The sequence below is a fragment of the Hyperolius riggenbachi genome, chromosome 1, assembly GCF_040937935.1.
Source record: "Hyperolius riggenbachi isolate aHypRig1 chromosome 1, aHypRig1.pri, whole genome shotgun sequence".
Classification (NCBI taxonomy): domain Eukaryota; kingdom Metazoa; phylum Chordata; class Amphibia; order Anura; family Hyperoliidae; genus Hyperolius; species Hyperolius riggenbachi.
In genome coordinates this window covers 417919496-417935771 of record NC_090646.1, presented here as the reverse complement: position 1 = coordinate 417935771, position 16276 = coordinate 417919496, and the positions used below count along the sequence as shown (strand labels likewise).

At 43.3% G+C, this 16276-nt stretch overlaps 1 protein-coding gene across 1 annotated transcript in view; it reads right to left on the bottom strand.

Annotated features, from left to right (window-relative positions):
- Nucleotides 1-16276, bottom strand: part of LOC137552738 (annexin A1-like) — a 63831-nt gene that overhangs the window by 35561 nt on the left and 11994 nt on the right. Inside the window, exons 4-6 of the mRNA XM_068271412.1 lie at nt 15193-15287; nt 13373-13486; nt 556-646 (exon numbers count right to left, since the gene is read on the bottom strand). Coding sequence (XP_068127513.1) covers nt 556-646; nt 13373-13486; nt 15193-15287 — 300 coding nt within the window. The remainder of the gene's footprint in view (nt 1-555; nt 647-13372; nt 13487-15192; nt 15288-16276) is intronic.

Sequence of the window (16276 nt, the reverse complement as noted above, 5' to 3'; positions counted from 1 at the left end):
TCAAAGCGCCAGAGCTGCAGCCACTAGGACGCGCTCTATAGGCAGTAGCGGTGTTAGGGAGACTTGCCTAAGGCCTCCTACTGAATAGGTGCTGCCTACTGAACAGGCAGAGCCGAGATTCGAACTCTGGTCTCCTGCGTCAGAGGCAGAGCCCTTAACCATTACACTGTCCAGCCATTAATGTTTTATTCAATATCCAAACTACTACGCATACAATTCACTATGTCATACGTTTTTTTCCGCTTCAGGTATGCTTTAAGGATTCAATCAGCAGCAAAAATAATGGGGTATAGTCACTCACAAAACGGCGAAAAAGTTAACTCAAAATTGTCTTGGGAGGAATCAGATATAAGCCACTCTAAACTTCCACTGTATCTTATAATTACCGTCAGACATGAATACAAAACCTTTCGCAGGTAATAAAGCCTCATAAAATCCCCCTTTGCGGTTAAAATATACATATTTTAAAAAGAACATATACTGTATACACATCAAAAATGACCTTTATGTACGTTTACAAAATAACTGAAAGGAACAGTTTCCTGTAATACTTACTTTCTTTGTAGACCACCTTTATGTCTCTGATCTGCTTATTTGTTCTTGATCCTATTATTTCAACTAATGTGTCCTCGTCAGTTCCTAGTCCCTTTGGAAACATATGGAAGTTAATCTCACCATACCACAAAAATCACATCTAAATCTGAAGTTCAGACACAAACATAATTCTCACACTGAAAGGATAACTCCACTTTAAGATAAAAACCTACATAACATAAATCATTACTGCACAGATCAGTTGTACCCGAAAAAGATCTTTCAAATTCCGTCTCTATCTGCTGAAAGCTTTAACATAAATTTGTTGGAAACTATAGCAGCAGCATATGCCTGTGCAAATTACCCAGAATTCTCATACGTTTGAGCAAAGTGAGAAGTAAAACATACTGCATCCCTTTGCCCGTTATGACCTCAGTGACACATTCATTCCACAAGGTGGAGGCATTGTGCAGATCCTGTTGATGCTGAGGATGTGTGAGCAGCATTAAAGTAATTACTCCCATATCTGTCAGCATTAAAGTAATCACTCCCATATCTGTAGCATCACATAGAAATCAGGACAGACATGAGAATACTCTCAAGTATGCATGTATATAACAATTTGTTAAATATTTTAAATATATAGATTATTAGATAAGGTTTTGTATTTCTTCATGAAAATGGATACACACTTTAAAGAGAATCTGTATTGTTAAAATCGCACAAAGGTAAACATACCAGTGCGTTAGGGGACATCTCCTATTACCCTCTGTCACAATTTCACCGCTCCCCGCCGCATTAAAAGTAGTCAAAAACTGTTTTAAAAAGTTTGTTTATAAACAAACAAAATGGCCACCAAAACAGGAAGTAGGTTGATGTACAGCATGTCCACACATAGAAAATACATCCATACACAAGCAGGCTGTATACAGCCTTACTTCTGAATCTCAAGAGATCACTTGTGTGTGTTTACCTTCTGTCCCCAGCTTCTCTCATGCACTGAACATTACAGGCTTCCTGCAGACAGCTCTGCCTATGTCGTTAATTCCTCAGTATGTGACAGACCAGCTCCTTTCACAGCCTCCAGAGGAGGATTTTTATCCAGCTCTCTTCTATCACTGATAAGATAGCAGAGAAGCTGCTGGCTTATGTAAATAAAACACACACTGGAGTGTGCATAGAGGAACAGTTCAACACTGAAGAACTTGGCAGCCTTCCAGACACAGGCCGACAAGTCTGACAGGGGAAAGATACATTAATTTATTACAGAGATGGTTATAGTAGAAAGAGCTGCAGCAAGCCAGATCACATTAGAATAGGTTTAGGAACTTGTAGGATGGTAGAAAAAACGTTGTAATTTTTGTTACAGAGTCCCTTTAAGGGCTGGTTCAGCGATTTGCTGATCGGTAGCGATCTGCAAAGCACTGTTAATGTATTCCTATGGGATCATTCTCACTTCAGCATTCTATTGAACGTGAATCAAAAAGCAAATCGTGGGGCGTGGCTTGCTGATGGCCGCGTGAAGACGCTTTTGCTAAGAGCTCCCGCAGCCCTGATCCCATTACGATCTACAGCGGAGACAAAAATTGCTAATGGGCAGCAATAAGAAGAGAGGAGGCAATACCAAAAAGAATAAACCATCTCAATCAAAAATTAGACGATTCCTTCGTCCCCTGGAGAGAAGACTCCAGGAGCGCGAGATCGATAACATGGCGGAGACACCAGAGGACAACACAGGCCGAGACGTACACAAGGCTAGCAAAGGCCGCTCACCTCCCAACAGCCCGGACACCGGCCTACACACCTCCAAGTCTCCCACCGGCGCCGTGAACCATCTGGCAGAAATCTCCACCCCACTTGAATCGACCCACAGCACAGAGGTCCAGCCGGAGCTAGTGCAACAAAATGGCGACGAGGCCTACCAGCCGGCGCACGATTCTCTGAGGTACTCGGAAACCCCGGCTGACAAAAGCCCTGCTCCTAGAACAACGGGCCCAAATCCCCTCAAACGGCCCTCACCTCAGGCCAAGACATCCAACTCCCGGACGCAGAAAAAGACAGATACCCCTAAACAAGGTACGAGCCCGGCATCCCCGCAACTCACGCAGGACTCTGTTTCAAACGGATCCGTAGGCCCATCCACTCCCCGTAACTCCCCCCGATCTCCCAATCACACTATACCGGCCACCTTCTCTCCCGTCTCGGAGGGCGCTGAATCATGCATAGAAGTAGACTTGCATGAATATATCAGGTCTCTGCCGACCAAGCAAGACCTTGAAAATTGTGTCACACGCATCATGGACTCGTATAAACAGGAGATGGCGGAATTCCGTCAAGACTTTAGCCATGTGAACACACGAGTAGAAGAGGTGGAAAAGCAGCAGGAAGACACAAAAAAAACCCTGCAGAGCCACCAGACTACCATTAATGCTCACTCAGGTCACATTAACGCTTTATACTTGAAGATAGACGACCTGGAAAACCGCCAGAGACGGAACAATATCCGTATTAGAGGAGTTCCTGAAACCACTCGAGCCCCTGACATAATGGCCACTACGGAAGCCATCTTCAATAAGTTCCTGGATGCTCCCGCAGGGAACAAGATAGAGATTGACAGAGCCCACAGAACTGCGGGTCCCACAAGCACTGATCCCGCCAGACCCCGAGATATCCTATGCAGGGTTCACTATTTTAAGGAAAAAGAAATGATCATGATGGCTGCCCGTTCTAAAGGTGAAATCGATTTTGATGGAGCAACAATCCGATTACTTCCGGACCTCTCCAGCCTAACTCTCCAGCTACGTAAAGCCATCAAGCCTATGCTGGAGGCCCTCAGAGAAAAGGAAATTCCATACCGTTGGGGCTACCCCTTTTCTGTTAATATAGGGAAAGATGGTAAAACTGTCAACTTCGCCTCTCCGCAGGACCTACAAAAGGTCATAGACACTTTCGACTTGCCGGCAATTGAATTAGAAGAATGGCCAATCCAACCAACAACCCTGGCCATGCCACAAAGAGAAAGATGGAGAAGAGTTCCTAACAAGCACAGGCTACAACGAGCTAATACAAACCGCTAAGTATCTTTGGCCTTTTCTGACTTACTTGCTGCCCGATTGTCATTGTCACTGTCCTCTCCTCTTAGGAAATGGACCATTAGCATAAATATATCCTCAGTACTCATGTAACCATACTACACCTGTTAAGGTGGCCCTTCCAGGAGGCTCAGGGTCACATAACTGCCACCTGTAAGGTCAGATATGTTACTAGTTTAGAGAACCGGTTAAACCAATTGTTGTGATGTTATGTTATAATGGTTCCACACGGGTGGCGTCCCAGGGAGGAAGGGATTAGATCACTAATACCATAAATCTCTATACCACTACCATATCCTCTCTCTAGAGAATGTATATACACACTCCATATTTTCCCCTAAAAGGAACCAAACCAATCTAACACCCCTCAGAAAGGTCCAAAACCCACTAATACCAAGCTACTAAAATAACCCCTTGGACTTTCTGCTGGGCATAATACATGAAGCAACATGTGAGGTTCCTCCTCCCGGGTCACGCCACCTGTGTCTATGTGTTTGTTTAAATATACAATTACAGTACAAAGGTTTTCACTTAGACATCCCTGAGTTAAGAGAGCTGTATGTACCCATGTTAAATAGACTAACAAAATAATTCAGGGTTAGCTGGAAGCTCTCGACCCCGGTGTCATGCTTCCACTCCCCACCAAATTGCTCACCACATTGGCACTGCTAGCACTGCCAAAGTGGTGTTCCCTGAAGATAACTTCAAAACTAGTCAGGCTGACTTTTCACCTGACATTTATGTTGTTACTGTTTTTTTCTTTTATGACTTTCTGTCTTTTTCCCCTTCCCATAGGGCCTCCTCTCCCTTTCCCCCCCATCGTCCTGACCAATAACAACTACGACCTGGAAGGTCTCTGGAGCTTACCCCTAAATTCCTCTGTTAAGGGATCATTACAATTCTTAACCCCCTCTGGTCCTCAAAATGGATAGATATCAGATAGCCTCCTACAATGTCAAAGGGTTTAATTCACCTACTAAAAGGTCACAAGTATTGCACCACCTACACAAACATAAAGCCTCCATTTTGTTTCTTCAAGAAACACATTTCAAAGAAGGCCATGTCCCTCTCTTCAAATCTAGATACTACAATAAATGGCACCACAGCACTAATCCCCTGAGCAAGACCAAAGGAGTCTCAATAGGATTCCATAAAAACCTGAACTATACCTTTATTAAAGACCTCTCGGATACACAGGGGAGATACCTCTTTATCATAATCCAAATACATGAAGTCAAATACACCCTGGCAAATTTCTATCTCCCCAACCAAAACCAAGGGCGCACTCTTCTGTCCTACCTAAACAAACTAACTAACTTTGCTGAAGGCCCCATCATATTGGGAGGCGACTTCAATCTCTGCCTAAACCCAGGGTTGGACGCTTCCTCCCAACGCTCCCCCTTACCTAATTCTGTCTTAACTAATCTAAAAAACAAACTAAGAGCCCTTAGCCTTGTAGATGCCTGGAGGATCCTTCATCCCACAGAAAGAGACTACTCCTTTTTCTCTGCTGTGCATCACACACATAGCCGAATAGACTACATCTTCATATCCCAAAGACTTCTAGAAAACGATGTCCAGGCATCTATAGGAAATAGGATATGGTCAGACCATTCCCCCATTTTCTGCTCATTCTCCCTAGGTAAAAATAATTTCACGCAGAGCCATTGGAGATTAAACGATAACCTTCTTAAAAATCCAGAGTGTGTAGCAGATATCAAAAAATCTATTGAAAACTTCTGCATCAACCACTCAACAGACGACACTTCTGACACCATTAAATGGGAAGCGCTGAAATGCGTTCTAAGAGGAGTGTTTATCTCCCATGGCTCCAGACTTAAAAAAGAACAATCAACCCAGATTACACACCTCCTACAAGAAATCAACCTCCTGGAGCAGGAACTTAAGGACAATTACACTTCGGCAGGGGACCTTAAACTATCAAACAGCAGACATTCATTGCTAGCCATTTTAGACCAGAAAACCCTATCAGCCAGAGAGAGATTTCGTAGTACCTTATTTCATAAAGGAGGGAAATGTGGAACACTCTTAGCCAGATACCTTCATCCCAATCCTTCTTCCACAAACATATTCACTATTAGAGACTCCAAAGGCCGTACCAAATATAAAACCTCCGAAATAGCTGAGGAATTTCATCAATACTACTCTAACCTCTACAATATCAAAAGTAGGTACCATAATATGGACCCTACACTCCTAAAAGGAAAAATAGCCGATTACATCAAATCCTCTCCCCTCCCGACACTACCCCCAGAATCCCTCCAGGCCTTAGAGGAAGAATTCACCGAAATCGAATTAGCATCTGGAATCAGAGCCCTAAAGAAAGGCAAAAGCCCCGGACCAGACGGGTTCACAGGCCCTTTTTATAAACAATTCTGTTCCTTATTATCCCCAATCCTACTCAAAACCTTTAACTCCATCGACGACTCCCACACATTCACCCCACAAACGTCAACGGCTCATATCACTGTCATTCCCAAACCAGGAAAAGACCCCAATAGTTGCGCAAATTATAGACCCATCTCGTTAATAAATATTGACTTAAAGCTCTTTGCCAAACTCCTAGCAGAGAGGCTAAAACCGTTACTTCCAGATATTATTCACACCGACCAATCAGGCTTCGTTATGGGTAGAGAAGCTAGGGACAACACCCTGAAAACAGTATCCCTGATACATCATGCCAAAAAACCAAAACCCCTCTATGCATCATGTCAGTAGACGCTGAGAAGGCATTCGACAGGGTCCACTGGCTCTTTCTTGAGCTCTCCCTAGCCCAGATGGGCCTAGGTACAAACTTCAAAAACAAAATAATGTCCCTATACAAAAATCCTAGTGCCAGAATCAGAGTGAACGGGACCCTGTCGGATGCCTTCAATATAGCAAACGGTACTAGACAGGGATGCCCCCTCTCTCCACTACTCTATGTAATATGCATGGAACACTTAGCCATTGCCCTCAGACAAAACCCTTCCATACGGGGGATACAAACAGAGGAACATCATTACAAACTCTCACTGTTCGCTGATGATCTCCTAATATACATCTCAAACCCACATATAGCTTTCCCACATGTCCTAGCAGAATTAGAAAAATTTGGAAATGTCAGTAATTTTAAGATAAATATTAGTAAGACGGAAATACTTAATATTACTCTACCCTCACGAACAGTCAGTACCCTCAGAAACTCCTTTACATTCCGATGGCAACCTAGCCACATCAAATACTTAGGAGTGTACATTCCTAACGAAACATCCCAGCTCTTCCATCTTAACTATCCCAATCTCCTAGTTAAACTCCAGCAGGAACTAGATAACTGGTCCAACCTCAAACTCACCTGGTCCAGCCGGATTAACATAATTAAAATGGACACTCTTCCGAAAACACTATATACCCTACAGGCGCTACCTATCAGACTCCCAACAACCTACCTTAAAAAACTCCAATCACTAATGTTAAATTTCATTTGGCAACAAAAAACCCATAGGACAAAATTTAAAATTCTAACTAGACCCAAATCAGAGGGCGGGATGGGCCTCCCAGACATTAAAGCTTACTATAACGCAGTCATACTCACACACATCTTAAACTGGTTCCAGGACAGGACAAATAAACAATGGGTTATCTTGGAAACAACACTATCTCACCTAGACCCCAGAGCATTACTATGGACCAAAGGTAATCCAAAGCTTGAGGCAGACAGCCTCGCCTTTTGGACCCCACTAGTCATTAAAAGGTGGAATGAACTTAGAGACACCCTATACCTCTCCACTAAACATAGCCCTCTCATGTCCCTCCTAGATAACCCTGCCCTGGCAATAGGCATAAAAGAACGTTCTATCCTGGGTTGGGACCGAGATTTTTGGCCCCAAGTCAAACACATCATATCAGGAGGTAAACTTACCCCTAGGGACAAGATGGGCAACCCAGAAGCCCCCCCACATATAAACTGGCTGCTCTGGCTACAACTCGCAGAATTTTATAGATCCCTCACAGACAAGGAAAATATACACAGAAACCTAACTCCCTTCGAACGACTTTGCTCATCAGACAAATCGCTAGAACATAAAGTCTCTCTTATATACACATACCTGGTATGTGCCAATAGTGAGAAAGATTTACTGAAGCTAACTGATATATGGGATAATGACCTAGGCCGACCCCTCACTGCTGAGAACTGGGAAAAAAATATTTGAATTAACACATAAATCATCAGTCTCTCTGAATTTCCAAGAAAGAAACTTCAAAATCTATGCCAGATGGTACAGGACCCCAGTTCAAGTAGCCAAATTTAATAAAGACACCACTAACACATGCTGGAGATGTACAAAATCAGTCGGAACATACCTTCACATATGGTGGTCATGTCCCCTAATACAAAATTTCTGGGAAAAGGTCTTCAAAATTCACCAATTCCTATACTGTACACCTTTGTCCTTCCAGGCCTCAACAGCATTGCTTACACTACTCCCGGGGAAAACTTCCTCCATCAAAAAATCTTTGACCCCCCAATTATTGTCCTCAGCCCGCTTGTTAATAGCCAGACACTGGAAATCACCCTCGACCCCAACTATGATAGAACTATACAAGGAACTAAATAACATTATGCACCTGGAAGACCTCTATACTCCAGTGCAGGATAATGCCGAGGCCTTTGTCTCAAGATGGGCAGTGTGGCTAGACTTTAGGGACTCTGACAGAGGGAGGGCTTTTATGGTAACCTAGGGTACTTCCTTCATGCGGGAAGGTCTCCACTCCACTTAAATACGAGACCAAAACCAACTCACCCATTTGCAGATGTCAGGACGATTCCCCTCCCCTACTCCCATTCCCCAGCCCTCCTCTGCCTCCTACCTTCCCCATTCCCCAGATCCCCCCTTTTCCCCTCTTTTTTCCTAGCATCTATATCAGCGACTCCAGGAAAATACTAACAGGAACTATGCACATAGAAACAATATATACTCGCTTACACCCTGTGCGAAACTAGTTAATCAAGATCCGTCAATTCAAGTTACCTGGAACATCATTATCTATCTACACTCTAATAGACTGCCTAAGTCACAGACAAGGACCGCTTAAAACCAAAATCTCACTACATGAACGGGACCTGGGTGTCCGTACATTATTGGACAACCTGATCATTGATGCTAACCTTTCTTCTCAGTTTGATTGTTTTTATATGTATGTGTTAAAAACTTCCAATAAAAAATTATTTGAGAAAAAAAAAGCAAATCGTGATTCGCGATTTGCGCTTCGAATGTGAACCGACCCTTAGTGTCCAGCTTGGTTAAAGAGAACCCGAGGTAGAGGCTGTTTACTTTGTTTATTTAGTTATGATTATTTATGGTACTTTTAAATAATGCACATTACCTGACTGTCCTGGCTGTTTGTGAGCCAAACAGATCCGGTGACCGGATCCGGTCTCCGCTTCACTGGATCCGGATGGCTCTGTGCACACTGCAAACGGAAAGTGAAAACGGATCTGATCAACGATCGATCGGATCTGTTTTCACTCAGTTTGCCGGCAAATACATACCTAATGCTCTTTTGCAGCCAACGGTAGAGGCTTCCTCTTCTTCGCTGTGACTACACAGTGCGTCATGTGACTAGTCCCCCCTCACCCTCCCGCTGCTCAGGTTCACATCCCCACATACCCTCAGCCCCACGTGGAACGGTCCGTCTCTTCACTAGCGTGAAGAAACATTCCGTTTTCCATTGTCCCAATGCTGCAGCATTTTTTGTCAGGTTCCATTGGGCAGAACGGTCCGGAAACATAGGGCCTGCAGCAATTTTTTGATCCGGGGACCGGAATGTACGGCACGTATCCATACCAACGGACGCATGTGAACGGTCCAATAGGTTAACATTGGATCCTTTCACATCCGTTCCGTTTGTACAGTATATGTTTTGGTTACGCTACGCAAAAATACGCAGATGTAACCCGGGCCTAATACTTTAAGCCATAGACCCTGATCAAGCATGCAGATCAGATGCCTACTACAAATCTGACAAAATTAGCTGCAAAGTTACATAGAGTTATTTGGGTTAGGTTGAAAAAAGACATACGTCCATCGAGTTCAACCACAAAATAAAGTACAACACCAGCCTGCTCCCTCACATATCCCTGTTTATCCAGAGGAAGGCGAAAAACCCTTACAAGGCATGGTCCACTTAGCCCCAAAAGGGAATAAAATACCTCCTGACCCGAGATGGCAATCAGATAAAATCCCTGGATTAACACCACTGGGCATTACCTAATAATTATAGCCATGGATGTCTTTCAACACAAGGAAAGCATCTAAGCCCTTTAAATGCAGATATATCACTTACCATAACGACTTCCTGTGGCAATGCATTCCACATGGTAATCACTCTTACTGTAAACAACCCTTTCCTAAATAAATGGCTAAAACGTTTCTCCTCCATGCGCAAATCATGTCCCCTAGTCCTTTGTAAAACCGTAGGGACAAAAAGCTCATCCGCCAAGCTTTTATATTGCCCTCTGATGTATTTATATAATGTTAATTAGATCCCCTCTAAGCCGTCTTTTCTCCAGACTAAATAAACCCAGTTTATCTAACCTTTCTTGGTAAGTGAGACCTATCCCTCGTATCAATTTTGTTGCTCCTCTCTGCACCTGCTCTAAAACTGCAATATCTTTCCTGAAATGTGGTGCCCAGAACTGAATTCCATATTCCAGATGTGGTCTTGCTAGAGAGCTTTAGCTGCAGTGGCTTGGCATTGAATACGATTAATTTGTTGTTGATGAGTACTCCTAAGTCCTTCTCCAAGTTTGATGTCCCCATCTGTATCCCGTTTATTTTGTATGGTGCTAGACCAGGCATGGGCAAACTTGGCCCTCCAGCTGTTAAGGAACTACAAATTCCACAATGCATTTGCCTTTATGAGTCATGACTGTGGCTGTCAGACTCCTGCAATGCATTGTGGGACTTGTAGTTCCTCAACAGCTGGAGGGCCAAGTTTGTCCATGCCTGTGTTAGACCATTGGTACGACCAAAATGCATGACTTTACATTTTTCAACATTGAATTTCATCTGCCATTTATGTGCCCATATAGCCATCCATATAGCTTTGCTTTGGGTCAGGTGTACTTTAAACCAGTTATCAGGCTAAAATAGTCAAAATGAGCTTTACTCACCTGGTGCCGTGGTCGGCCTGAATACCGAGAACGGAGACCGGGACAGTGGCGGGGAGCGGTCAGCGTGGGACAGTCGGCTGCAAGGGGCTGGAGACAGCCCCAGGTGAGTAAAGCTCATTTTGACTATTTTAGCCTTGATAACTCCTTTAATGATACCACTGTAACTGCAATAGGCACACCTGACCTAATCTCCTCTCTGCTCTCCATCCAAAGGTGGCCCTTTCGTGAAGCAGGTCACATTGGCGCCACGTAGCACTTGATAACGGAGAGGCTATAACTGCAATGCTATAGTCCGCGCCCGCGTAGCTGTATTATGGATGCTGCCAATGGTCTGATCCCAAATTATGTGCCCACCCGAACTGCTACAACTCAGAGGGGGAAAAGTATTTTACGTTGCTGGGGATTTCATTGGGAGCAAGGTAAGCTGACTTTTTGCGACCCCATTAAACTGTACCATTAATTGAACTATAGCATATGGTCATTGGTCAAAACCTTTTAAAAAAATTGCAAATATAGCTATAAGCAGTGGTGCTTGGATAATTTCCGTGATCACGGAATAGCCGTGATTCACGAGCACTTTTTCATTATTCGACTTCCGAATTCATGATCGATTCTGGATCAAGGAAATCAGCCACAGAAATTCCGTGATTGCAAATATTCAGAATGCGGTTGTGGGCGTGATTGCGGTGGGAAATCCATTATTAGGTCGTGATTGGGCGGAAATGGGCAGAATTGACATCCCTGGGCCAATCAGAGGCCCCCAGCCAGGCCCTAGCAACCAATCATAGGAGGGGAGGCTCTGCTCTCCCCTCCTGTATATAAAGTGGGTGCCATTTCCAGAGCTCAGTGATTGCTAGACTCTGTGGCACTGAGAGGATCATCTCCAGGCCATATTGTGCATCAGCAAGAGCGTTTTCAGTCCTTACAATGCCCTTATACTGTATCTGATACTTGTATTCAGCTAGCTGGCCAGTGAGTGATTACTTACGTTAGTTGTAGTGTAGTTGAGAATGTGAGTGAGTGTACTGATTGCTGTGCTTAGTGCAGGCAGGCAGGTTCAACATCACACTGATTCTACTGCTCTATTACTGTATACTTGTTAGCTAGCTAAGCCAGCCAGCCAGTGATCAACTTCAGTTAGTTGCAGTCACTGCCACAGTTGTTCAGTCACTAAGTTTAGTCAGTGACCTTGTACTTTGCTACTAGCGTGCAGCCGGTTAGTTTGCTGTGCGCATAGTGCAGGCAGACCATTGCACTGTCCACTGATTTTCGTGTTTTATTTTACTGTATTCAGTATTTTGTTAGTTTTTTCTTTGTTTTTTTCTGAAAAATCAATAAAAGCCCCCTGTTATATTCCATCTGTCCCCAGGCCCAAAACACACGTATTGACAGTAAAAAGCAGCACACTTTCTCCACCTCGAAATTTTGTGCATAGTGTACACTATGGGCCTGATTCACAAAGCGGTAATTGCGCGCGCAAAAGTCCGCGAAAAAGTTTGCACCGCTTTGTGAATCAGGCCCTATGTCTGGCTTAAAGTGTATTTCCCAGTTTAAACTTGCTGGGCGTTCCAGGGTTTTTTTCGCCCGATTTTTTTTTTGATCATGTAGCCAGCCTAGCGCTAGCTACATGATTGTCCCCTTTCTGCCCCCTCCCTCCCACCCTTCCGATCGCCGCCGGCTATCACGCACATAAGGAAATCCCGTTCTGAACGGGATTTGCTTTAGGGCTTCCCCCGTCGCCATGGCGACAAACGGAGTGACGTGATCGACGTTGTGACGTCACAGGGACTCCCGATCCACCCCAAAGATCAGCCTGACGGCGACTGGCCAGGCTGCGCACGGGGTCTGCGGGGGCGGCCCTCTTTCGTGTCGGGTAGCAGCGGAGCGGCGGCGATCGGGGCAAACACGTAGCTAGCAAAGTGCTAGCTGCAGGTTTGAAAAAAAAAAAAAATCAAAATCAGCCCAGCGAGGCCTGAGCGGTGCCCTCTAGTGCCTCTGGACAAGCTCAGCTCGTCCAGAACGCTAGGGAGGTTAGAACCACTTATTACCAATCAATAGCCACATTTAAAGTGTTGATTTAACTTTAAAATGAATTTTCTCAAAAACTAAAAGTTCTTTTTGGATTTTTTTTGTTTAAGTTGTAGAACCTTATCACCTTTATAATCCATGCAATTTGGGGTATTGTAGCGTGTATGGGGGCCTTGCTATTAGCTAAAACGCTTTTCCGTGATCATTTCTGTGATCACGGCCGTGAATTTCTGTGATTGCTTCATTCACGGATAAAAAATCCGGGTCGAATTTGTGAGTCCGCTTCAAATCCGGAAATTAATCACGAAATTTCCGGATTTTTTTTTCAATCACGGCCGAATAGTCGAATCCGTGATTGGGGGGTATCCGAGCATCACTGGCTATAAGGGAGGTTGTAACCTCCCTGCCCAATTTTTAGTAAAATCATACTAGGTTTGTGGGATCATTCATGTTCTCCAATGTTCTCTATCTCAGAGAACCTAAGTCATCAGACGCAATGCTATTTACGATATTATATTTGTGCTGTGAATAATGTATTTACCTTTGTGGCATGTTTCAGCTGCTCTGCATCGTATTCAGCTGGAGTTTTCAGCAAGGCCATAACAACCTCCTCATAGTTGCCAGAGAGAGCTTTCTTCATCGCTTCATCCAAAGGCTAGAAGCAAAAGCTGATGTTCAAATCTACTAATCAAGTAAATGTTGTAAAATAGAATAGCACTATAAACAGAATGTGGGCACACTGTAAATATACGTGAAATTCAACTTTTTCATTTGCCAAAATATATTTTATGTATGTTCAATCAGTGTTGTATTCACACACCTTTGCTACACTGCATAGAAACAGAGATGAGACCAATTTATCCATTTGGAGGTCAGCCTGTTCACTAGATTATTAATCGACAAACACCTTGCTAGGTCAAAAGTTACTCGGAATCACCTGCTATTCAGTGTTGCTCCTCCTCATCCGTGGAAACAGGTAACAAGAAAAAAAATCAGGAGAAATAGCACTCCTTTTTAAATTAAGATTTCTGTCGTACTATGATGTAATTTTATTTTGTCCTGGGCTGCCAGACAAGGTCGCCATGCCCCCTCCCATGAAGTCCTCAAGAGTTCGGGTGGCTACAGTGCTATGAGCAGGAAGCAATCACATGACTACAATTCCCTTCATTAGAAAATGTACTACTACAGATTGAAACAACACTATTTTTGCTTGTTGAACAGAGGAGGAATAGCTTTCTTGTCCAGATACATATTTAGTTATAAGGTTGACTCTAGGTATCATTAAAGGATACCCCAACTGAAATGTGACATAATGAGATAGACATGTGTATGTACAGTGCCTAGCACACAGATAACTATGCTGTGTTCCTTTTTTTATTTTTCTGCCTGAAAGAGTTAAATATAAGGTATGCAAGTGGCTGACTCAGTCCTGACTCAACTATAAAACACTTTCCTAGCAGAAAATGGCCTCTGAGAGCAAGAAAGAGGTAAAAAAGGGGAATTTCTTATCAGTGAGGGTCACCCTGTAGTCACTTCCTGTCTGAGTCAGGACTGAGTCAGCCACTTACATACCTGATATTTAACTCTTTCAGGCAGATAAAGAAAAAAAGGAACACAGCATAGTTATCTGTGTGCTGGGCACTGTACATACACATGTCTATCTCATTATGTCACATTTCAGTTGGGGTATCCTTTAACTCCTCTGCTGTGCCTCCACTCGTACCCACACCCTCTTCTCATCGGATAGCTGTCACTTGCTGGGGGAACACAACAGGCTCTAGTTGTGTGATTGCAATAGTATACCAATGCATAAAGCATAAGGCAGTAAATCGCACCATCCACATAGGACTCGACCCTCCAAGATTAAATCAACAGATTTTTAATGCGTACATTGCGGTGATATAGCACACACACAGCACAACGTTTCGGCAAAGGCTCTTTCTCAAGCACTTGAGAATGGGCCTTTGCCTGAAACGTTGTGATAGGGACATAATTTAAATGGTTTTATAACCGGGACAAATGGGTTAATACATTTCATGGGTTTTAATTACAGTAGCATGCTTTATTTAAAAACTATAATGGCCGAAAACTGAAAAATAATAATTTTTTCCCACATTTTTTCCTATTTCCCCATTAAAACACATTTAGAATAAAATAATTCTTGGCATAATGTCCCACCTAAAGAAAGCCTAATTGGTGGGTGAAAAAAACAAGATATAGTTCATTTCATTGGGATAAGTAATAATAAAGGTTTAGACGAATGAATGGAAGGAGCGCTGGAAGGTGAAAATTGCTCTGGTGGTCAGGGGGTAAAACCCCTCAGTGGTGAAGTGGTTAAAATTACTGATTAATGCTTATTACCTTTCCTGTTAATGTCTTGTAAGCAGCCTTTATGGCCTGGCGCTGAGCATTATTTCTCTTGGTCAGAATATTAGTTATGCTGGCTTCATCAACACCTAGAAAACATAGATATAACAAACGTAACATAATTAGCTAATACATTTACATGGCTCTGAGATAATTGTGGGAGCTACTGTAAAATAAACCACCTTATACAGGAAATTTTGTTGAAGCAAATATAGACATCTATATATTGAAATTCCTTTACTGAGTACCAGTGGCATAGCTAAGGAGCTGTGGGCCCCGATGCAAGTTTTACAATGGGGCCCCCAAGCACTCTATACATAACAATTGATACGGTGCACCAAAACCTGCCAATGGCAGCTGCAGTGTCAGAGGTGCAAGAAGGGGATGTGGCAACAGTTTGTTATTGATTACCACTATTCAAAGTATCTATAGAAGTGATTATTATGAGCACAGGACCAATAGAGAGCTAATACTGTAGTTGAGGGAGGGCTCTTCGGGGCCCCGATGCGGTCGCTAACCTCTGCAACCACTATTGCTATGCCCCTGCTGAGTACATACTGTCTGTCCTTGTATTGTTTTTCTTTGTGTTTGTTAAGCAACTGCCAAGACAAATTCCTTGTAGGTGCAAACTTACTTGGCGAAAAAAAAAAAAAATAAATTGATTCTGATACACAGGTGCTTGCATTTACTGAGTACATACAAAAGTGAATGCTGCTTGATTGCCAGGGGTTGCTGCACTTCCCTGACATGACAATGTATTTCGCCTTTTCTCAAAAAGAGAAAACTCAGCCTCATGTCTGCTTCCAGCAGTTTATCCTGGCAGTGCTGTGTACAGCAGACACAATGCTTTCAATGCACACAGGAAGTGACATGTGGTCACACTGGTCAGTAAAAACAATAGGTAGTGTTCACTGGTGTATGCAGCTGGAACAGAAATATTGCCTTATATTATTAATGCCTGTACTTTAGGCACAGCATGCATAAACTAGTTTCATGGTGATTTTCAACTCCATGTCTACAAGACAACCAATTCCTCAAATACTGTAATTTACATCTCACCTTTCATAACATCCTTCAC